Here is a 22,971-nt window from a genome sequence, read left to right as displayed (position 1 = left end):
AACATTCAGGCTAAAACCCAGCCATTCCTCGCGGAGCGGGTAGGTCTGCGGTGAGCCAGTACAAGCAGGATCTGCCTTCCGAATTTGGGGGCCTTTCTGTTTCAACTCTCAGTGGCTTCAGGCTCTCAGTCACCCCCACATTAGATCTGGCTTGAAGTGGGTCTTCTTCATTCACAGAAAATATGTGTATTGCCTATAATTTTGAATCTATTATCACTAAATTCTATTTTATTCTTTCTCAAATATCTGCCTTCAGACCAGTTCCCTGAGGCCAGAGACTCCAATATTTCAGAGAAATTTTATAATAAAAATGGAGCAAAATAGAAATAATACAAGAGAATGATGTAGACCTGGGAGGATGGAAAGTTTGGCTGAGACTCTAAGGCTAGGATGAAGCAAATGGAATGAAAAGGCAGTGCCTTCCAAGGCCAGCCTGTATTTTGCTTACGAGTATTTAATGTAGCTGCATAGCTGCTGTTTTCGATCATCTTTAGATCAGTTGGAGCAGTTACCATTAATAATAAATCAATATTGCACTATAAAGGAGATGAATATCCATATTTGTACCAAGACCTCCTTCTCCCTGGCACAGCTCTTTTCCGAGAAAAAATTAATAGGGTCGCCTTAGTAAGAAATTAGCATTTGTAATCAAGAAGTGGCCTGCATCTGTGCTCCTCTGTCACCAGGAGGAACAGTGACCCTGGGCCTGAGTAGACCTGAGGACTCCTAGGTTTGCCCTGAATTTGGGCCCTTAGTGGTCTCAGGGCTGTGCCATTCTTTGGGGGCAGAGTGGATGGGGACGAATTTTAAAGGCTGCTTCCCCAGGGAGCCCCTCCAGGTTGCACTGTGCACCTTCCAGCCAATGTGAAAAGAAATCAAGGGGGCAGATGGGCAGGCTGTGGAAGCCACCACCAACCCAGTGAAGAGTCTGTGGGGACCGTGCAAAAGGGCTGGCTGCTGGGGAGCCTTTTTCAGTTACAGACACAAAAGACTCCTACTTGGCGCACTTTCCCTCCACCTCAGGATCTGAGACCTTGATGACTCCAGAGACATGGCCTCGCTCCTTGAGCCCCACCGGCTCTGAGCAATCAGGAGGGGTCGGGTCTGCAGCCCCCCAAGTCCTGGTCCGATGCTCTGTCCTTTCTCAGGCCCATCTTGGGCGCTGCTGGCAGGAGAGGAACCGCAGACTGCTGAGCACCCGTTGTCTGAGGAAGGCTGCCAGCCAAGGCCAAGGGGCCCTCAGAGGCCACACGCGCCCGCCCCTGCTGGACCCGCCCGAAGAGGAGCACAACGACATCTGGGGAGGAGGGCTCTCTCCCCACCTGGCCTGAGACCCAGGTTAGGCTCTGAGAAATGTCGCTTCACGGCAGCCAAGCAGGACCCGCGGTCAGACAGGCGGGAGCCACGGGGGCCTGTGGGGAACACCTATGCCTCTGGCTGGCGCCTCACTGGGGGGCTCATGGCGCCCCAGCCTCCACTGACGCCGATGCCAGCTCCCAGGGGTGGGCTCAGGGCCTTTGGTGCGGGGTTTGGAGAAAGGCGACAGAGGCGGCAGAGCCGAGGAGGCCAGCATCTGGGGGTTGCCGGCGCTTCACGATGAACTTCGGGCCAGAAGGGACGGCCACCCTCCCTTAGAACAGCCCGCGTCCTGGAGCCCTCCCCCCTGGAGCCTCTCTTTTGGACGGAGGATGGTGACACGGGCCCTCCCCAAAGTCCGGGGCTGTGCGGAAGGGGCGTGGGGGGCCCCGCAGGGCGTGCAGCGAGAAGGCTGCTGCCAAGAGCTGGGGCCCAAATCACATTCTGTGCTCCAGTCCCGCAGGCGGCCGCGCAGAGCGGCCGGGCTCCTGTCAAATGCAAAGCTCCGTGGCTTCAAATGCAATCCCCTTTCTAAGCCGCTTTGCCTCGCAGTCCAAACGCTCCCGGGCCGGCCTGCGGCTTCCCGCGGCCGCGCCAGCCCAGCCGGGCCCAGACACCCCAGCTCAGGGTTCCGCCGGCGCCTCTCGCTGCCGGTACCCCCGGGTGCCAGGCATGGCCGGGGCGGGGGGCACCCCCTGGCCCACAACGACCCCCTCGGGCCCGACGCGTCTCATTTTCCCTGAGACCACACCAAGCTAAGTTGCCGGCGCCCCGATCTGTCTTAAACAAAAGCCTTTTAATCATCCCCGGCGGTCGGTCGGTACAAGGCGGACCCTGCTTTTGGGGAGGAGCTGGTCCTACCCTCATATCGTTCTCCATACTCAAACCAACAAGAACATTAATTTCCCTCATTGAATCAACTCGCAGTGGCATGACCAATTTCGAAATGTACCTATTCGTCTTTAAAAAAAATCTCTCCTTGACACCACCAGGCTATGGCAAGGTATTCTTTGCAACAGCGTTATCTTGGAGGGGACAACGATTGGGTGATTGTCTGTTTCAGGAATCCGGGTAGCTCCCTTTTCTCTGTCTATACACAAGTTCGCACACCTCGTGGTTGCTTAGAACAAACAAACAGCAAACAAATACTTAGTGGCCGCCTGTAACTAACGGGCTGAGATTGCCTATTAGAATCACTATTGGAAAGATAGGGTACCGCGGCCTCTGCGCCAGACGCGGCTTCTGGAACGTGAGCACGCCCCCGTGTGGCTCTCCAAGGCCATGCAAACGGGAAATGGTATCTCTTGGTTCGGCTTCCCCAAGGTGGTGGACACACAAGCTTGCTACATTTAGACGCAGTTAAAAAAAAAAAAAAAAAAAAAAAAAAAAAGATAGATGGAGAGAGAAAGAAATAAAGCAGTTTTAAGCTCCTGCAACGATCATACTACTAGGGCATTGACATTTTAACGGACGCCCAGAATTCCACACAAAGGAATCCCCTTCCGAACGAAATTATTCGATTGTAGGCTTTGTTTCTCTTGCCATGTTCACCAAAGGTTGAGGGACACTTTGGAAAACAATATAAATATTTTCAGTTTTGTAAAAGGAATATTTTCATATTCAAAGAAAGTTCGGTAATTTATCTGACGGGGTAACATTTTTTTTTTCAAATATAGCGAAGCTGTAAATCTGACTAGAGCTTCCTCTTTCAAATGCCTGCTTTTAAAGCCATGGTTTTTCATTAGAGCAAAGGGGATTGCTATCTATGACCCCCTCCTCCAAAAAAAAAATCCACCTCAGTATATATACCATCTGTATTTAAAAAAAAAAAAAACATGCTGGTAGACACTTAAATCTAACCAGTATTTTAAAAAGAAGTCAAGTGCTATTGAATTACACAAATGTTTGAAGGGAAATTAAGGTTATTGATCCTGAAATTAAGGCATTTGCTTAGATTTATGGTGAGCCCCTGATATGATGCTGTGTGGTCATAAATGTATGTGGGGGTCTGGAGGTGTGTAAGCATGTGTGTGTGAGAGTGGGTGGCGGCTGAATATCACAGAAGAACCTTAAGGCGCCTAATTATTCAGAAAGGTTAAAGGTGATGACCTTGACATTTTGGAAGTTCAAAGGCATACACTTATGCACTTATGTTTTTCCTCCCCCCCCCTAAACTTTGGTAATTAAAAAAATTTTGCATTTGGAAATGCATACCTCCTCTGCAGATGCTTGGAGTACTGTACATCTTATGGATTTTTTTTTATTTTTTTTTTTACTTTGGGCTTAGAAGAGGTTAAGAGTCACGATTCACTTTACTTTTTTCAGAGGGAGAGATGCTTTTCTCACTCCTACAGTTTATTGCACATTGCGGAAATCTCTTTTGGGCCCACCAGAAGGTGTATAATATAACCCAATTAAGCTGTTTAGAACTTTGGCTTTTATGGTGTTGTCTAGACAGTTCAAGGTTTTGTAAACAGCCTGGCCTGGCCCTGCAACATAAAGTGCAGTTCAGCCCCCACCACATTCTTTAACTTGAAGCGATAAATGCAGTGAGAAGTGGGTCTGCAGCCTCAGGCCCTATTCCAGGGAGGGGTCTTCCCTTCTCTGCCGTATGCCTGCTGTGACACTAGCAAGGATCCCTCTCCCCACTGGTAACTTCCTTTTTAGCAAACCATTATTTTCCATGAAGGTTTCTAATTTTGGTTGCTTTTTTTTTTTTTTTTTTTTAAGGGACCCTGGCTCCTTGACATCTTGTTAGGAGTAAATTTGGATTTTCTAACAATTTTTTAAAAATGGTTTTTGTCTTTTCAGAAATTCCAAGTTCACTACACTGGGAATGGGAGGAAGAGACTTCCTTCTTAAGGTTCCTGCTGCCCCAGCCTGATTGCCCGGAGAAAGCAGCCCCAGAATGGCTGGGTTAGATCCTCAGTTCAGAAATTCATCCCTGAAGTGATTTTTAACAAATCAGTGTAGCCTAGAGAGGGTGGGAGAGAGCTACTCTCATTTCAGCAGGATTAAAGAGCATTTCACTTGATTTTCAGTTGCATATGGGAGAAGGTTCTGACCACTAAAATACCCTAATCAGACACTAAACTTCTTTAAAGAGGAAAAAAATCATATAGTGTGTTCAAGCTGTAACCTCCATTTTACTAGAAACCATTTATTCACACAAAACACAGTGACTTATGCCTTGATACGACAGACCAAAGATACATTTCCCAGAGTTTAAATAATCTGCATTCACCAAGGGGGATGGCCGGGTCCCTTAAACTCAGAACAAAAACAAGTGCCTTCCAGCCCAGCGGCCTAACTCTCTACAGATCCCACAGCGTCCCCACGGGGACTCGGAGGGAGGGAGCGAGAACAACAGCACATTGGCGGTAAAATTGTAAAGGGACGTTTGCATTTACCATTTTCCCCTTATTAGGATCCATTCGGCCAAGTCCCCGGCCTCGTCGGCAGGCAGCAGTGGTCGCTGGGAGGTCCCGAGTTGACCGTGGGAAGGACTCGTGGAGTTCCACAGAGAAGAGGCGTCATTAAACCCAAGGACATTGGGCCTGCCGAGGGCAGGCTGGTGGGGAGGTGGGTGGGTGAGTGGGGCTCTGGGAGAGGGGTGCTTCCTGGAGCTCTCAAAATAAGGGGTTTCCAGTGAAATACTGCAGACGGTCTCTGTTCAGTTTCTTTTCTTTCATTCTACGATTCTGGAACCAGATTTTGACTTGCCGGTCAGTGAGGTTGAGCATCCGAGAGAGTTGGAGTCTTTTCTCTTTGTTTATGTACACGTTAAAGAAAAACTCGCGTTCCAGTTCGCGGATCTGGTACTTGGTGTAGGGACAGCGCTTTTTCCGGGACCGCTGGGGGGCCACTGCAAGGCAAAGAGACCAAGAGGTGAGAGAGGCGGCTGACTGCCCACCCCCGGCCGCCTGCCCGCCGGCCCAGGCCCGCGCGAGGGCCAGGCCTCGGCCCCGTTGGGGACGTCCCCTGCCGCCACTGAAAGGCCCTGCCTGCGTCGTGGGGGATGATATATGGGCGGGCACAGGAGAGAGTGCGGGCGTGGACGTGTGTTCACGCCAGGACACACACACACACACACACACACACACACACACACACACACACACCGTGTCACGGAGGTGGAGAAGCAGAGGGCGAGGCCGGCTCTGAGTTGGAACCCGAAGGGAGAGAAACCCGAGCGCGCCCAGGCATCTGCTCTACTCCAACCAGCAGCGCGCGTCAGCCAGAGGCTTGGATAAAGTCCAGTTCAAGGATCTCCCCACCCCACCCCCCCTTAAAAGCAGGAGGCTCGAGTGTCCACACTCACAAAGTGGCTTGAAATCTGCCCCCACCGCACTCCAAGCTCTCCAGAACCACCACCCCCCCCAAACTGGGGAAAAGCTCTCTCCGGCGATTAACGTCCCCTTCGAAGTCTACCTTAAGCCCACCTAAATTGGTTTCCTATCGTAAACACACTTTACAACGGCCCGGGAAATCTTATAGGATGTATAAACCCCTTCGAACGCTTATAAAGTAGCACATAAAACGGCGCAAGCAGAGGGAGGCCCCCGCCGCCCCCCCGCGCCCGCGGTCCCCGGCCCCGCCGCCCACCCCGCGCCGGGTGCCTACCTGCGCCGCCGCTCTTCTCAGCCCCCGCCTCCCCCGGGGGCCCCTCGCCGTCGCCGCCGCCGCCGCCGCCTTCTGCCGCCCCATTGGGCTCCGAGCCGGGGGGCGCCTTGGCGCAGGGGCTTCCCCCGCCGCCGCCAGCCCCCGTCTTGGGGTCGCCCTTGTCGGCAGCGCCCTCGGGCTGCGGCGGCGCGGGAGGCGGAGGGGGCTGCGGCCCGGCGAACGGGGGCCCGGGAGCAGCCTCGTAGAACTGGTCGAAGCCCTGCGGCAGGATGCCGTTCCGGCCCACGGCGCTGTAGAAGTTGGAGGCGGCGCCCGCGGGGCCGTGCGGCGGCCCGGGCGCGGCGCACACCGGCTCGGGCGCCTTGAAGAGCACGTCCGGCCGGCGGCCCGCGGGAGGCAGCAGCTCGCGCTGCATGGCCGCCTCCTCGGCCGCCGCCGCCGCCGCCGCCGCCGCCGCGGCCGCCGCGTAGTAGGGAGCGTAGCCCCCGGCGCCGCCGCCGCCGCCCCCGCCGGGGCCGCCCCCGCCGCCGCCGCCCCCCGCGCCGCCGCCGCCGCCGCCGCGGTACGGCCACTTGGCGCGCTCCAGGCCGTAGTCGCGGAAGGCCACTTCGCGCACGGGCTGGACGTGCGGCGCCAGGTTGGAAGAGTAGGGGAAAGTCATCTGGCAGGACGACGGCTGCGACAGGAACGACGGCTTGCTGGCGAAGTCCGACGGGGCCACATAGTAGGCGCAGCCCGGCAGGTACATGCTGGCTGCGCTCGGGCCGCACTCATCAAAGTCGTTCATGGCTCCGCGGCGTGCGCGCCGGCGAGCCCCGGGCCGCTCCCCGCGCCGCCAACCTGAGCCATCGATTGCACAAGAGGCTTGGGCCAGGATCAACTAAGCAAAAATCCCCACCGGGCGCTGACGTGCAATTCATCTTGATTGATTCTGGTGGTAATTATGTCACGTGACGCCATGGAGAGAAATGTCCTTATATCTATATCAGCTCTCGCCAACACGCCCCGGGACGGCTCCTGGCGCCGAGACGCGCGCGCGCTGGGGGCGGACCGGTCTCCCTCTCCAGCCGGCGCTCCCCGGGCGCCCCCTGACCGGGCTGAGCCGCAGGCCGGTCACCTGTGCGCCGCCGGCGGCCGCCACTGCTGGGTGCATCTGCCACCGCCCGGCTGGGCCGCCCGCCCGCGCCCGCCCGCCCGCGCCGCTTTAAGTACGCGGACCGAGGCCGGCGGGGAGGAGGAGGGAGGGGGAGGAAGGGGGAGGAAGGGGGAAGGGAAAGAAGCGGAGAGCAGAGGGGGGAGCCCCAGCCCGGGGCATAGGGGACTAGGTGTGAGGTTGTGAGGTTCCCACCCCCACACCCCTTCCTGCAGCCGCTCCCTCCCCCGCGACGCCGCCACCCTCTGCAGCTCGCCGGTCAGGAGCTTGTTGCTTCTTGTTCAAGGGGCGTAATTGCGCCTCTCTCGGGGCGCACGGAGCCCTGATTTACATATTTCTTAGCCCTGCGCCTTCAGCGCAGAATAACTTGGTTCCCTCCACTCCTGACCCCCGGAGCGCGAGTGCCAGCCTCGAAAAACCCCACGCCAAAACCATGCCAGGAGCTCACCCAGGCCAGGGCCTCGGTGCCCAGTCGGACCTTTCGCCCTCTCTCCTCCTCTCTCTGTTCCCGTCTCTTTTTCTCCTTCCCTCCTTTCCATTCAGTCTTCTCGCTTCTTTCTCGCCTGTCCTCTCTTCTCCCGCTCCCTTCTCGCGTTCCCTCCAGCCTTCTTCCTTCCTCTTCCTTTCCTCTGCCTATCTGTCCCCTGATGCTCTCTCTTCCTCTCCCCTAGCTGTGTGCCACCACCCCTGTCCCCTCTCTGCCTTTCCTCTCCCAAAGCTAAAGCAAGGAGGAAGTTCAGACCTCGGAGACGCCCGGTGGCCCTTCTAGAAGCTGGGGGGTCTGGTGAACAAAAGGATCCGGAGTCCTCCTACTCTAAAGGTGCCTGGCCTCCCACTCCCCAGCAGCCCCAGACCAACTGTGGGTGCCTCCACCCTCCTCACCCTCTCTGCTTTTTGGCCTGGACCGGGACCAGCCCGCCTCACAACCAGCCCCTTCCCTGCGTCGGAGACCCGCCAAGGCCTAGGCATCCACGCCGCCGGCTCTCCCCTAGGCTCCTGCGGTGCCCTTGAGCCCGCATGGTCACTTCGGGGGTGGGGGGGAGCCCCCGGGAGGTCCGCTGGCCCTGGGGAGGGGGCGGAGTGCTCTCAGCAGCTCTTTCCTCCTGGCTTGAGCCTCTCTGCAGCACTTGGCCCTGAGAACCCCCCATCCATGTGCCCCAAGGCCTCGCTTTCCTCCAAGGCCGCCTTCTCCCTCTTTCCTAGCCCTGGGGGCCAGGCGAGGCCTGGACTCCCGCCTGCAGGAGAGCCGGCGCTTTCCAAAGGTAAAATCAGTCTCTCGGAAGGAAGCTCCCCAAACCCGAATCCCAGAACCGAGGTCAGGAAGTCGGCCCTCTCCCCAAGATTCCTCTGCCCAGGCAATCCCCGCACTGGGTTCTGGGCCTCAGCCCTACGGCCAGGGTAGGTGGTGCGGGCTGTGAAGCTGGTTCCCTCCCTGGCCCGCCGCCGCAGTGCCCGTGTGGCCAGCTCTGCCCACCGAGCCGACAGACAGAGAAAAGGCGGGTGATCCGAGCTCATATCTATTTTCTGGCCGCTGTCCCCCCCCTTCTCTTTCTCTCCTCCCTCCTGTTCTCCCTCCCACTCTTCCTCCGCCCCCCTCCCACCTCTGCTTTGCTCGGAACACTGCGCAAACAGGTCCGTGGCGAGTGGAGGCCCAGGAGGCTCCCCCGCCCCAGAACTGCCCATCGTTTCGCGCACCCTCCTCCCAGCTGGCACCCTCGCCCAGATCCCCGCTCGCCCCTTTCTCCTCCGAGCAGACCGCCCGCGCACTTATCTGCCTCCCATCTCCATCGCCCGCCCCAGCCTCTCCCTTTCGGGCTCGTGGTCGACGCCCCTGGATCTGTCTCCTAAAATGGCTCCCCGGACACTGCACACTGGCCCTGCGGCAGCTCAGGACCCAGGGCAGCGGCAGCCCCCCCCCCCCCCCAGGCGGGTCTTTACGTGTCTGGGAGTGCGCGTAATTCTCGCACCTTCTCTCTGCACGGGGTGGGGCGCAGGCAGCCCGCTGCCCCCAAAGCGGAGCCTGCTGACCGCTGGAGAGGGAAATGGGGAGGACGGCACCATTCAAGTTCAACGACATGGCGATGGCGGCTCAGGCTGGAGCCGCGCTTTGGCGGGGGAGGGCGCGCCATCTGCAGCGGCGCGCGGGTGCACCCGGGAAGGGGCCGCCGACCCCTCTCGGCTCCGCGGCGCGGGCGCCCGCCCCCACGCCCCACCTGGGGCTTTCATTCCGGGCCCAGCCGGCTTCGGCCTTCGGCCCCCAGCTCCCTCCTCGACCGTCACCCCCAAACCTAAGGAAAAGCGCAGCCCCCCGCCCCGCGCGCCCCGCGAGGACCTACCGTGGAGCCTCCGGCGTTGTGGCCTGGTCCTTGCCCGCGCGGCCCCCACTCGAAGCGTGCGGAGCGCATCCGACCCTCCGGCACATCCAGCTGCTCCGCGAGCGCTCGCTTTCCGCGCAGCGCCCAGACGCGATGCGGTAATTTTGAGCCACCCAAGATAAGACACTAACTTGACCTTAACTTTGTCAGGGCGCCCCTGGTATCTGGAGAACGTGAACAGACACTGTCTGGCAGCTCTCGTAAAAGCTGACTGGGGAAGGGATTCTGAGTCATTTCATTTATTGCCACTACAGTTCTGCAAGAAGGCTTTTCCTCCCTGCCAAACTTTAATTATTTATGCTCTTTTAGGAAACGAAAGAAGAGGAGAAACGCGAGGGAAAACACCCAGAGCCAGTCCCTTCCCTGCAGAGCCTTCGGAATGGGCTCCCTAAGTCAAGTGACTGGAGAACAAAAATGTGGGGAGATCACCTTTGTCCAAGGACGGTCGGACAGGCGCGGTGCCCCCCCTCCTCCCGAGGGGGGGGTGATTGCAGCTGGGAGAGGCGGGGTGAAGAGACACCCCCCCCTCCCGCAGACATGAATATTTACAACGGTTCCGGATTTCTCCTCCACCCGCCGGCCTCCCGGAAGCCTCCCCAGCCCGCCTCCCTCGGGGTGAGCCCCCAGGCCTTAAGAGTCCCCCGGTCGGCCCTCTGAGCTTGCAGCTGGTTGAATGCCAGCCGAAGCCATTTTTTCTCGTTTAAAACCCTTCTTCTTGGTCAAGAGGCCTGCCTGGACTGCAGCATTTCGGAGGACGCATTTGTCTTTGTGCGAGGGAATGTTGAGCACTCAGATTTCAGCATCATTTCTCTCCGCGTTTGTTTCTTAGGAATTTCGCCGTGGTTCCAAATCCCTGCCAGGACCTTGGCTAGGAAAGGAGAGAGGACACCACCGCCTTTGTATTTGTGCAGATCAGTAAAGGGGACAAATTTGAAAAAACACTGCTGAAGCCCCAACGGACAACCGAGATTTTGCACTTAGAATAATTTCAATCTCTTTGGGGAGTGGTCTCCATGAATTTCTCCTCCCACCCCACATCCCAGGCTAAAGAGAAAAAATGTGATGATTTAATGGCATACATTGGAAAGAATCGGTCTCTCTCTGTTATCCCAGGGCCTGCGTCTAAGTCCGGTTTCCTAGTCCTTTACCCAGCCCTCTGGACCTATAGTCTGCGTGTGGCCTCCGCCTTTGTTCTGCTGTTTTGGGGGAGAGACCCAGCTCCAGGTACCAATACCTCTCTGAGCCCCATCAGGTGAGAAAACATTTCTGAAGATAGGGCCTCTGCAGCCTCTTGCTTCTTCCCCCACCCCACCCCACCCCACCCCACCCCACCCTGCCCCCCACCGTTATATTTTTCTTAAAAGAACTGTTTAAAAAACATTTTAAAAAATACACATCAAAATGTATTTCAGGAAAGGGGAGTTGGAACCCATGAATACTTGGTATTAGAGATTTAATGGTTTTGCTAATTCTTCCACTTGCTAAAAGCCAGCAATTGTCTAGTTCCCATTTCAAAGCTAGCTGAAATTGAGATCTGCAAGAGGATGGTGAATACTGAGCAGGTTTTAACTTTCCCAGCCTCAGCTAGAGGCTCCTAAGGCCTGTGGGGTGCAGAGGGCACATTTCCCAAGGAAGCCTACTGGGCTCCAGGCAGAGATGTCAGTATGGAGGATTTCCAGCGGGCACAGCCTGTTCTAAAGAAGCCTGACCAGGGAGACGTGTTTTGTATTGAAATCTGAGGAGCCTCATATCTTGACAGCAGCCTCCCACCCCCAACAGCAAGCCTTAAAGTTTGAGAATTTAGGCAAAATACAGAAGCCCTGGCCAGCAACAAGCTGAGAGTTCACTTACTGTGGGAGACACACTCAAATCTGCCCACAGTCCCCGCGCCTCCCACTCAGATGTTTCATACATATCTTGTTCATAGGCTTTTATACACCATTTTCTGACCGACTTGGAAGCCATTTTCTCATTTAATGAACAGTCAACACCTGCAGTGAAACCACAATCAGGAAAGAAAAACGAATTTGGTGGCCTCAAATCATTAGGAGGGAATCCGAAACGTTTTGAAAAATTGACATCAGTCCCTTGACACCTTGACTGGGACCTGGATATTTATTTCCACTCAAAACATTTCGATGTATCTGATATATACAAGCTCTTGGGTTGTTGTTGTTGTTGTTTAACAAAATCAAAACAACAGAAACCATGCACAACAACTATTAGATAGCAAAGAAATTGCAATTAGTCAACATAAACTGAGGTCGTTTGGGTGGAGGCTTGGGGCTCTCTGTGAGGTGCCCACTCCATATCTTAGGGCCTAGTCCTCCACTGAAAATAAATCACTGGACTTTGGGAAGGAATCTTCAACTCTTTGGCTGTCATACACTTCAGTAGGAGTTGGGGGGCGCTACTTCTCAGAAGGAGAGGGAAAAGGGGCAGGGGTGTTAGAAGGAGCTTGGGGGGGCCTCCCTCAGTTTCACTGAGGGTAAGCCAGGACAACCCAACATATGCAAAACAACTCCATGTGGCATCAGGAACCCCAGCTTCCAGAAAGCAAGCCCAGAAGGGCTCAGGGCCTTACCGCTCCAGCTCCATCGAGGGAAGCCAGCCATGGCCTCAGAAAAGGCACAGTGGCTGAGGCACAGAAAGGCCCCTGGTGGAGTTGTCCGGTGGTGAAAAGGGTAAGAGAAGGGAACTTCTCTCTACTTGGTCAGAGCAGCGACCAGGGGCTGAGAATTTGAGGGGCCTCCTTCTTTGCCCCCTGACTGGTGGAGGAGCTTTCACATCTCCAAACGGTGGCCCATTATCCTAATTCAAGAAAGACATGTCTACACCTCTACCCACCTCAACAGGGAGGTCATATTTACAGCTGGAATGTAGGACACCCCTCTCCTTGCTCACTGCCTTCTCCTCCCCCTGGATATTTTTCCCACCTCCTAGTGCAACCCAGCCTCAAAGCAGATTAGCAGCTGTCCTCACCAGAGCTGAGTCCAATTACAGAGTGCAGGGCTCTGGCTTAGACATGTGTGAGGAGACAGGAGAAGTAGGAGAATTTTACCAGTCCTATCTAGAGATGGCAGTTCGCTAGGTCCTGGAGCCTCCGCCTCCCTGCCCCAATCCCTGGGAAGGAAGTATCCACCCCATTCTGTCCAGCTGGAAGGGCCAGCCCAGACCCAACTCCGAGGTATCTTCGAATTTGTCCGGCCACACTGTCCCTCCTCTCCCCTCTCCTCCCAAAGTCTGAATATCAAGGGTGGCTTTTGTCCTCCCAAATCAGCCAGGGCAGAGAGGAGGGGGGCGGTGCCCTTTGCTTTCTCCAGAGCCAAGTTTCTGGCTTTGCTGCAGGGGGCTTTGGCGGCAAAGAGACCCAAATGTGCCTGCAGCCCTTTCCTACTCCTTAGAAGGACTTCCCAAATTCAGTTCCACTCTGAGCTCTAGAGAGGTGCCTGTTAAATTCAAAAAGGGCTGGGGAGAAGAGGAAAGGGAGTCTAGGTGGAAGCAGAAATCCAAGTACAAGGGTGCTAGGGTGAGCCGCCATGTAAATACCCCAGAAGAGAGCTAGGACAGGTGACCCCAGGCCCCCACTCAGGAAGCCCCAAGGCCAAGGTTATACTGCAACTTCTGCAGGCTCCTCCCAGAGAGTGGGAAGCGCAGAGGCCCAACTGGCCAGGTCTCCAAGTCCTCTGCTGGCTTCTGGGGCTGCAGACTGAGCGGGAGGGTACTTGGGACGGAGGAGCAAAAAGGGGCAGACGGAAAAGCCCCCAGTCCCGGCTCTTCCTTCACGCCAGGCCTCGGCCTTAAAAGGCAGGCCTGGCCAGCCGCGGCCACGCGCGGGGTTAGTACAGCGCCAGCGCCTGCTCGCGCAGGACCACGCGCTTCTTTTTCATACGCCGATTCTGGAACCAGATTTTGACCTGCTGGTCGCTGAGGTTCAGCCTGTTGGACAATTCCTTGCGCTTCTGGCGGTTGATGAATTCGTTGAGGAGGAATTCGTTCTCCAGCTCCGCGATCTGCTGCTTGGTGTAGGGTTTCCGCTTCTTGCGGGTCCTCCCTGGGGCCGCCCCCCACGGCAGGCCTGCAACACAGCCCCAACCCGAGTCAGCCCGGCTGGCCGCTCCCTGTCGCCTGCCCGCCCCCAGCGGCTCCCTCCCCCTGCACACTGTCCCCTGCACCCCCCCTGGCCACCCAGCCCTGCCCAAACTGGCCCAGGGAGCGTGGCCACCGTTTACCGTCGGGCAGCGAAGGTCGCAGGCAGGAGGCGACGCCCGCCGCCTGCACTGTCATGTTCAAGTTGAGCGGGCCCTTGGCGTCGTCCTTGAAGCCGGCAGCGCAGGGGGTCCCCTCGAGCAGGGCCGCAGAGCCGCCCGCCGCGCGGCCCACGCCCGCGTAGTCGTACTTGGCGGCCTTGAGAGCCGCGGCCGCGGGGGCCAGGCCAGATTCGGGGACGAAGGGCGGCCGCGCCCGGCCACGCTCCTCCGGCCCGGGAGCCACATCGGGCGCATAGAACTTGGCCTGCTCTTCGGGTCCGTCCTTGGCGCCCAGGGGCTGTAGGCCAAGCGGGCCGGAACCGGCCAGGTAGGGCTGCGAGAAGCTGCCGAAGGCGGTGGCCCCGGCAGGCTGCGCTGGGGCGCAGGAGGCGGGCGCGGTGGCCCAGGGCAGCGCGCCTCGCGGGTATGAGATGGGGGGGAGCGCGGCCAGCTGGCCGCCATTCGGCCGCAGGTTGGAGAAGTAGAAGGAGTCAGGCGACTGCAGATTCAGAAGCGAGCCCACGTAGCCCGCTCTGTAGAGACTGCGCTCGCACATCTCCAACAAAGGGCTTCGGCTGCGCTCGCAGCAGTATTTAGTTACAACCGGGAATAAGAGGACAGGCTCAGACGATTGGACGAAACTTTGCCTGCAGGTTCTTCAAAGCCGGTCATTTCAGCACCGCCTACATCCCCCGACCCGTTTCCCCCCCTTCAGGGTATTATGATAACACCCGCAATATTCGATGGTGAAGGACGAGGCTGCCAGTCAGAACCCAAGAGCGTTGAGTGAAGGTGAAACCACTGGGAGTTTCCGGGCTCAGCTTCTGGAGCTGGGGACATTGGGTGCCTTTGCCCGAGTGTCCCTTGGGATCCTTCTTGGTCTTGGTTAGCTTTGCACTCCCTTTCTCCACCGGCTACCTGGCCAGGCTTGCTTCCACCAGCTTTAAGTTGCAGCTAAGGCCTTCTCCAGCACTGTGCACCTCTAGGCTTGTACGGAGAGCCCACCGTGTGGTGGGGCCACGGGCTGTGTCCCCTAGGCCTGAGCAATGCTACTCCTGCGCCGATTCCTCCCCACCCCGTCACCCTGGAGAGGACTCTGCACTAGTGGTCTAGCGGCGGAGACCCCCACACTGCCTGAACCCGGCACGGTCCAAGAAGTTTGCCGATGGAGGAGGAAGGCATCACAAACTCTGCCCAGGCTTGGCTGCCAGGAAGGCGGTTTCACACCAACTCTGGTGTGCTTCTCCATGGCCAAGCCCTCGGCTCCCAGGAAAGTTGCGGCCGTCCAGGTCCATGGAGAATGCTGGCCCCGGGAAGGGGCAGCTGGATTGGCCAACCGTGGCCAAAGGCTACATTCCTTTTATCGCCAGGAGTCACCTTGGCGACTACGTCCTGCCAACCAGAACTCCAAGCTGTTCGACTCCTCTGCAGTGGGCAGAGCAGGACGAGAGCTCCCGGGACCCGGTGTGGAAGGACGGAAGAGCCAGAGTCATTCGGGAAGAGCGGGGCACACCGAGGCAGCAGGCTAGGGGGGCCGGGCTGGGCGCCGCCGAGGCCGCGGGCGGGTTCGGGGTTCCCGAGGACAGGGACGCCGCTGGGGCCGCTCTCCGTCGCCGGCAGCAGTGCGGCAGCCTCCGGTTTAGTTTGGCCAAGGGGGCTCTGGGTCCTCCTCTCCCGCCTCTGTCCCAAGGACCCCAGCGACCGCGTGACTGGCGCCCGCCCCAACCTGCAGCCCGCCTCGCCGGTCCCGAGCCAAGCTGGAATTGGTTAGACCGCCAGCTCCGGCGCGGAGACCACACAGGCGCCGCCGGAGGGCAAGGCTGACCACCGCGCTGCGACTTTATTGTGTGAGTTATGGCGACCAATTGGGCGGCTCTGGGGAACGCCGTCGGTCTCTTCCTCCCGCTCGAGGGCGGGGGCAGGGGGTGGGGATGGGGACGTCCGGGACTCCTCAGGGTTCTGTCGGGGTTTCCTTGGGAGCTCAGACCTGCAGACCAGGACACCCCTCCTCGTCCTTGGGGGTGGCGGGTGGGGGACGTTGGGGGGTGTAGGCAAAAGCTGCGACCTCAGTTCCTAAGGATTTAGGGGATCCAGGCTCTCATTGGGGGAAACTCTCCCCGTTTTCCAGGGGCTACCGCCTCCCCAGGGATCCCCGCAGGCTCCCACGGCCTCAGCACACCGCGATGCTCGGTACTTCCAAGTGCAGGGGTGTCTCCTCCGGACCCCGAGGCAGCCGCACAGCTGCAGCTTACCCCTGGGGACTAAAGATGTAAAGGAACGAAGTGAAAACCAGGCGAGACCAACTCGACTCCCTCCCTTTCTCCTTGGCTCAGAGTGGTGCCCAGGCGCCCCACCTCAGCGCCCGGATTTAGGATTTCCGAGGTCCGGCAGGCAAAGCTGTGCGCTGGGAGCTGGGGGCGGGGGCGGCGGGGGCGGCGGGGGCGGCGGGGGCGGCGGGGGCGGGGCGGGAGGCTTGGCTGCAGAGCTGGGGGGAATATTCGGGAGAGGATCTGGCCGCCGAGCTGAGCCGCGAGCTCTGCCAATGCCGCCGACCGCCCAGGAGATGGCGAGCGAGCTCCACGCCTGGCGCCGCGCCGCCGCACGGTCAAGATCAACAGTGAAGGGCGGCACAGCCGGCCTGGGGTCGCCAGCCCGCGCGGTCACGGCCCGCTGCCAGGCCCCGCCGAGCGTCCCTGGAAGCCGGAGATCGTGGCAGCAAGGCTGGCCGGGACAGCGGAGCCAGAGGCGGCCGGCAGGCTGCCAGACCCGGGCGAGCGTCGCGGCCGCCCCTTTGTCTGGCGGTGCGTCCGGGCCGCAAAGCCTCCCTCGCTCCGCTCACGCGGAGGCGCGCGGGCCTCGAGTCCCCAGCGGCGGCGCCCGAAACCCGCCGGGCCCCGGAGGCGTCCTCCGCGCGGCCTCGCAGCTTCCACCCGAGGGAAAGGCCGCTCTGCCGAGCCCCCCTCGCCCTGGCGCCCCGGGCCTCCCGCCCGCGCCCCGGCCACCTACCGGCCCCTCCAGTCCCTCCCAATTCGGAATACAAAAGGAATGCGTATAAATAGCAAAGTCTTCATCTGTTATTGATTTAGCCATCAATTCAAATTCCACCGGAGAGCATTGGAGCAGTTTTAATCTTCAGCAAAACTCCCATTTCTCTTAGGCGGAGGGGAACTGACCCGCAAGCCTCAGATGGAGGGAAAAGCCTCGAGGCCGTCGCCCCGTCCGCCTGGAAACCTTTAGAAATGGACCTGGGAATGGAGCGCGGCTCCGGAGTCCGGAATTCACGGAGAAAAGGGGGGGGGGGGGCAAATGACGTTGGAAAAAGAAGGGAAAACAGGCCCGTTTCACATGAAAGCCCGTCCCGTGAGGAAAACAGAGAAAATGTTAGAAACGCTTCCAGACAGTGGAAGGTCGGGGTCGATGTGTCCCCATTTTCAGGGGTTATTTCTTCTCCAGGTTGAATCATAGCCCGTTCTGTCCCTTTCTCTCTCTGTCTCTGTCTCTCTGACTCTGTCTCTCTGTGTCTCTGTCTCTATCTTTTAGTTAAATCGAAGTTGGCGGCGCACAGCCAAGCATCGGAGCAAGACAGGAGAGCAATCAAGCCGGGCCAGAGAAAACGAAAGTAGCTCTGGACCTGGGGTCTCTGCGCTGCCTCCGGCAGATGCACAAGGGAGCCCTCCCGCGAGAAGAGTTTACATATTGTGTGAAGTTTTAAACACGCGTATTTAACTTACACACCAAAAAGTTAGCAAGCCCTAAATGGATTCGGGCCTGGGCGCCTACGACGATGAGGCACCCAGTTCCTCAGCGGCCATTTCCCCGAGTGGCCAAAAGGCCTCGAAAAGAAAGTTCATGGTGCCTAAAAATTGCGTCTAGAGGTTTAGGGTGTGTAATTATGGTTTCAGTCCTCAGATGCTGTTTGGAGGCTGCTCGGAGAAGGCGATAAGGGATCAGCCTGAGATGTTTCTTTTTCAACTGCCAAATATGGATATGTCTAATTTCAAGACCTTCCAAGAGTAGATATTTATAACCGTCTTTCTAGGAAGAACACCTTCAAGCCAGCACAATTTCGTATACCCAGACACAAACATACATGTTGATTTAAAAAAAAATAAAGCTATTTGAATAAAGTGATAATATTGAAAGAGAAGTAAAATTTTATTGGAGATGTTTTTTGTCTGGTAAAAAATACCATTTTAGACACCACAAATTATATTCTCATTTAAAGACATCACTACTTATGTTAAAGCCACAGGGAAAAGGGCAGAGACGGGTGGCGGAAGTGGAGTGGAGGCTTCAGAGAGTAGAACTGGAGTTGAGGTTTCCTTCATCGATAGGGAACATTGTAATGTTCAGGACAACAAGATTTTATAATAAATAAGAACACGAGAGGTAACACAAGCTTGGAAAAAGAAAACAAATATATAAAGACACAGAGGAAACAAGAGAGTTCTGTTTATTTGCATCTCCCTAGGAATAAAAAAAATGATTTTTAAATGCCTGAAGCACTGCACACATATCCCAGCTCACAGACATTGCATCTACAAAAATAATCTCTCAGTTGTATAAATATGCAGCACTTTAAAAGTAGTTATTTGTCATCACTTTTAGAAACATTTTTTTTAAAATCTTGAACTTTAGAGCTCCACATTTTTCATATTTGTTAGCTGTTTTAAAACAAAAGCCTCAATACATTTGTTCAGACAGTCAAGTTCTTCATTGGGTTCTGGATTAAAGTTTCCACCCATGGCCACATTGATTCAGTCTCTTTCAGGGGACCGAGGAGATCCCCTCAATTCTAGTCCCACAGACCCAAGGTCAAGGAGAAGGTGTGCATTTATCCCTCCACGGATCACTCTCACAATTGCAGCCATTTAAATATCTGCATCGAGAGCTGGGGAAATGAAGGCATCCATGAGGACACATTATTTTCAAATTAAAGATTATAAAAGCACAAATCGACAAGGTATACTAAACATATATAACTACAACAGCAAATGAAAGACCCAAAGTAGGAAAGATTGTCTTCATTCCAATATCGATACAAACCCTATTTAATAAGGTAGCTGCTTTTAAAGCCATCACAGTACCTCCAGCGGCCTGTTTTTAGACTTTCCCAGTGACCCTAGAGCACTGCCTGCCCAGAGCTGTTTCCACTTGCCTCAGGGTGACTGCTGAGAGCTAATGATTAAATTGCCCAATCACAGGATATGAATGACTGCAAATTGTACTTTCCTAATAGATTATGAAGATAATCAGTGCTGGAAACAGGCATATTTAGTGACTCAAGAAAATAAGCCCCTAAAATCATAATGGCACTTCTGAAATTATTGTGTGTGTGTGTGGGGGGGGGGGAGGATTATTAAAAAAATACTTCAAGTCCTTTATACTGGCCTGGAGGGAGAAACAGAACATTAAAAACATCATTAAAAAAAAACCTAGACAAGAACAAAATCAATAATAAACAAGTAAGGAACAGAACTACAAAGTCAGGTTGGGCAGCAAAAGGTTTTAGAGCCAGATAAGGGGAAGAAAGAAAGACAATTCACAAAATTTGCCATCATTGGCAGGGAGATGGGGGGAATTAAATACATATTCAAGTCTTTCCAAAGGTCTTTTGGAGACAACTGAAAGCATTTAAACTCTCTCTGGCCAATCTGGTCCACATCAAGAGACAGTGTCTTTGAGCTTGGAGACGATTTTCTTGTCCTTCACTCTTCGGTTCTGAAACCAAATGGTCACTTGTCTCTCGGATAGGTTCGTGGCAGCCGAGATCCGCCGCCGCTTGTCCTTGTTAATGAACTTGTTAATGGCATACTCGTTCTCCAGTTCTTTGAGCTGCAGTTTGGTGTAGGGCACCCTCTTCTTCCTCCCCCGACGGTAGACACACATGTCTGGCTGATTTAGAGCCACATCCCCTGGTATAAAAAACAGCATGAAAAAAATTAGACCAGGGTTCCTGGAGCACCACTGGGGGCTGTGTATGTACGTTTGGAAGGAGTATGGGGAATAAAGAAAACCAGGCTGTTTGCATTTCATTATTATTTACACAGACATATTATTTACACATTATTAAAGAAAGATTATTTACACTTCAAAGTGAAGGCCATTTGATGGATCGTCATGGTTTCTCAAACCAGCATCTTAACAAGCCTTCACTTTTATGGCATGGTTATTGAGGACAGTTTTTTTTTTTTTTTTTTATTGAGGACAGTTATAAGGAGAGTTTCTGCAAATGCTGGTTGCACACATTCACATGCAAACATACGCAGACTTTAAAAAAAATTCAAGGTTTTTTTTTGTTGTTGTTGTTGTTGTTCAAGCTTCCATTTCTTGTGTTCCAGTGTTTGGAATTCGTGAGCTCTCAGAAGCTTTAGTAGTGACCCTGGGGCAGTCATAGCCTTCAAAAGTGGGACCCAACTCTGTGACACCTCTTCGGGAAGGAGGGGCCAAGGCCCAAGCCAAGGGCACGCAAACACCCTCAACCGCAGGCGGAAAAACAGGCTTGTGCCTGCACGCGACATGAAAAGGGTTGTGAGGAGGGCAGTTTAGCTCCAAGGAGAGCGGTACAGATTCCAGGCAAACTCTAGGAACGTTCCATCAGGTTAAGCCTGGCTGGGCGAGGAGGGCAAGCGCCGCTGCCAAGTAGGGACCTACACTCCTAGAGCTTTCTTTCCCTTCTCTCTCTCTCTCTCTCTCTCTCTCTCTCTCTCTCTCTCTCTCTGTCTCTCTTCCCTCCCCCCTCTCCCTCCCTCCGGGCCTCCCCGTCCCCCACCCCAGCGCCCCTACCTGGGAAGGACGATTTCCAGAAGTGGGAGCCCTGCGGCTGGTCCTTGGCGCAGTACACCTGGCTGTTCCAGCCGTTGGCCAGCGTCCAGGACTGGTAGCCCTCCATGGAGATGTACGCCTCGTGCCGGGGCTCCCCGGAGCCGAAGGTGGACACCATGTCGATGTAGCCCGGCACGTGCTGGTAGGGGCTCGTGTAGCCCTGGTAGAAGGACACCTCCTTGGCTCTCGCGGGCACCTCGTTGGCCGGGACGCTGCTGCCGGCCAGGCCCGACACGTCCATGTACTTCTCCACCGGGAAGCCCCCCAGCGAGGCGTGCGGCGACGACTTGAGAGCGTTCTGCTGTAAGCCCACGCCGTGCGACATGCGGCAGCTGTAGTAGCCGTTGCCGAAGTGGTAGCCGTAGCCCAGGGCCGGGGCGCCCGGGGGCGCTGCAGCGGCCGCGCCGGGCGCCGGGCACTCTTTGGCCGCGGGAGCCTCGGGGCGCGCGGCCACCACGGCCGAGGACGACGCCGCCGCGGCGGAGCCCGCGCGCTCCGAGGCCCCGGGGTACGCGAAGCCCGAGGCCGCCGCCGCCGCCGCCGCCGCCGCCGCCGCGGCCGCCGCTCGCCCGGAGTGGGTCCCGGCGAACACTGGCGCCGAGAGGAAGCCGCGGCACTGGCCCGGCGCCGCCGCCGCCGCCGCCGCCGCCGCCGAGGAGGAGGAGGAGGAGGCGGGGGCCGCCCCTGCGGCCCCACCGTCCGCCCGCAGCCCGTCCATGTCCCAGGTCGCGGCGCGGCTCATGGCCCGGCCCGGCCCGGCCCCGGCCCCGGCCCCGGCCCCGCGCAGGACACCATGGCGCGGCGCGCCTCCTCCCTCCTCGCCTTTCTCTCCCGTCCTCTCGCTCCCGCCCTCTTCCTCTCGCCCTCTCTCCCTCCGCGAGCCTCCCGCCTCCCGCCCGCCCGCCCGCCCGCCCTCCAACAGGTTAGCTCATCGCGGGACGTTTATAAAAACGAAGTTCAGGTTGGGAGGGGGCCTGGGCCGGTCGGGGGGCCTCCTCCCTCCCCGAGGGCTCCCGCTCGGGGCCGCGCCATTGGCTGCGCGGGGCCACGTGGGGGCGGGGGCGCGGGAGAGCCTGGCTCGCGGCCCGGGCCCCGCCGGACCCACCCACCCGGCCCCTGCCCCTTCCCAGCCCCCGGCGCAGCCCGCCGCCCCTTCCCGCCCTCCCCGGACCCGGGCGGTGGCGCCGCAGCCGGCCCCCGCGCGCTGATTGCGCGACCGCCCATCCGAGGCCCAGTCTGCGACCGAGACGCGCGCCGAGGCCTGCGCCTTGTTCGGGCCACGGCTGGCTCTGCCACCTCTGCTCGGATCCCCGAGCCGCGCAGCTAATCGAAGGCGCAGGACGGAGAGGGTCAGAGGGCTGAGAAGACACGGACGTCTGGTGCCGTCCCGCAGTCCCTTGGACGAGCCGACCCGGACCGCGAGCCGAGGGGCGGATCCCCCACCGCGAGCACAGCTACGGGCCGGGGCGGATCACGCAGGTTGTCAGAGGGGATCGTCCGGCTGGGGAGCAGCTGGAGCAGCACGCCCCACGCCCCACGCCCCACGCTCCCTGCTCACGCGCACACGCACACACACACCCCCGCCAGGAGAATGCCACCACGCGCCCTTGGGGCCGGGACCGAGACCGAGGCTTACAAGCAAGTCAAGCAGAAGACAAGACGCGGCCATGGCGCGGCCAACCTGACGATCTGCCCCAGCGAGAAAACTCCTGACGCCCGATCCGCACTACTCGCCCCTACTGCCCAGGCCAACCCGGAGTCGTCCCCGAACCGGGCTCCACTGGGCTCCCCAGCCCTGGCGCGGATTCCCCCGGCCCGCCGAGGAGCCGGTGGAGGGCACCTGGAGAAAGCCGCTCGGCTGCCCTCCGCGAAACTTCTGCGCCTCCCCTGCAGCCCCAGTGCCTCTTGCATTTTGCAGCCACCACCCACCCCCGCCCATTACTCACACCAATTAATTGAAAACTTCACTTTCCCAGGGACCTTTGTTTCGCTTTCTTTTCCAAGCTGCCAACTGCAGAGAACTGAGAGGGGGGCAAATTATAAGAGGATGGGGTTTTTTTTCCCCCAAGTCAAGTTGGGGCTCCAGATAGGAGCAGCCCCGAGCAACTGAGTCTGGACTCTCAAGGGACAGAGTGGGCTCTTGGTGTCAAGCATCGCAGCCCTGACGTGATTCATCCCTCCGTGCCATTTCTCAGCCACAGAGCCCCAGCCCACCACCCTCCGTGTTAGCCATCAGTGGGGAGCTAGTGTGTGTCCAGCGGTAAATTGAAGGCTCCCCCTTAGGAGCAGCATTCCATCTGAGCAGTCGAAGGTGCTGCGGTGGGTGCAGGAGCCCTCAGAGGGAGCCTATTCGGTTCTGTAGCACCAACTCCCCAGGCAGGCCCATCTC

At 57.4% G+C, this 22,971-nt stretch overlaps 3 protein-coding genes and 1 long non-coding RNA gene across 5 annotated transcripts; 1 reads left to right on the top strand and 3 right to left on the bottom strand.

Annotated features, from left to right (window-relative positions):
* Positions 1 to 2,766: 2,766 nt before the first annotated feature.
* On the bottom strand, positions 2,767 to 10,285 carry HOXD11 (homeobox D11). 2 transcript variants are annotated; one of them, XM_038584931.1, is made up of 2 exons: positions 5,980 to 7,061; positions 2,767 to 5,221 (listed from the first exon to the last, which is right to left on the bottom strand). In XM_038584931.1, exons 1-2 carry the CDS (start codon positions 6,764 to 6,766, stop codon positions 4,986 to 4,988), a joined length of 1,023 nt encoding a protein of 340 aa, XP_038440859.1. In that variant the 5' UTR covers positions 6,767 to 7,061; the 3' UTR covers positions 2,767 to 4,985. The 2 variants fall into 2 exon arrangements, 1 of the variants encoding a protein (XP_038440859.1); XR_005384768.1 differs by lacking the exon at positions 5,980 to 7,061 and adding an exon at positions 9,469 to 10,285 and having other exon boundaries at positions 5,084 to 5,221.
* Positions 10,286 to 11,545: 1,260 nt separating this feature from the next.
* Positions 11,546 to 15,208, bottom strand: HOXD12 (homeobox D12). Its single transcript, XM_038584929.1, has 2 exons — positions 13,740 to 15,208; positions 11,546 to 13,585 (listed from the first exon to the last, which is right to left on the bottom strand). The coding sequence occupies exons 1-2, from the start codon at positions 14,311 to 14,313 to the stop codon at positions 13,347 to 13,349; spliced, it is 813 nt and encodes a 270-aa protein (XP_038440857.1). The 5' UTR covers positions 14,314 to 15,208; the 3' UTR covers positions 11,546 to 13,346.
* LOC111094280 lies at positions 14,946 to 17,867 on the top strand. The gene is made up of 3 exons (XR_005384767.1): positions 14,946 to 15,604; positions 15,886 to 16,139; positions 17,298 to 17,867. It is a non-coding gene; the product is annotated as an uncharacterized LOC111094280 (long non-coding RNA).
* Positions 17,868 to 17,888: 21 nt separating this feature from the next.
* Positions 17,889 to 21,324, bottom strand: HOXD13 (homeobox D13). The gene is made up of 2 exons (XM_038584928.1): positions 20,544 to 21,324; positions 17,889 to 19,672 (listed from the first exon to the last, which is right to left on the bottom strand). The coding sequence occupies exons 1-2, from the start codon at positions 21,322 to 21,324 to the stop codon at positions 19,422 to 19,424; spliced, it is 1,032 nt and encodes a 343-aa protein (XP_038440856.1). The 3' UTR covers positions 17,889 to 19,421.
* Positions 21,325 to 22,971: the final 1,647 nt, after the last annotated feature.

The sequence above is a fragment of the Canis lupus genome, chromosome 36 (genome assembly GCF_011100685.1).
Source record: "Canis lupus familiaris isolate Mischka breed German Shepherd chromosome 36, alternate assembly UU_Cfam_GSD_1.0, whole genome shotgun sequence".
In the NCBI taxonomy this organism is placed as follows: domain Eukaryota; kingdom Metazoa; phylum Chordata; class Mammalia; order Carnivora; family Canidae; genus Canis; species Canis lupus.
Note: the sequence above shows the minus strand (reverse complement) of the source record. Positions and strands in the feature narration are given on the sequence as shown.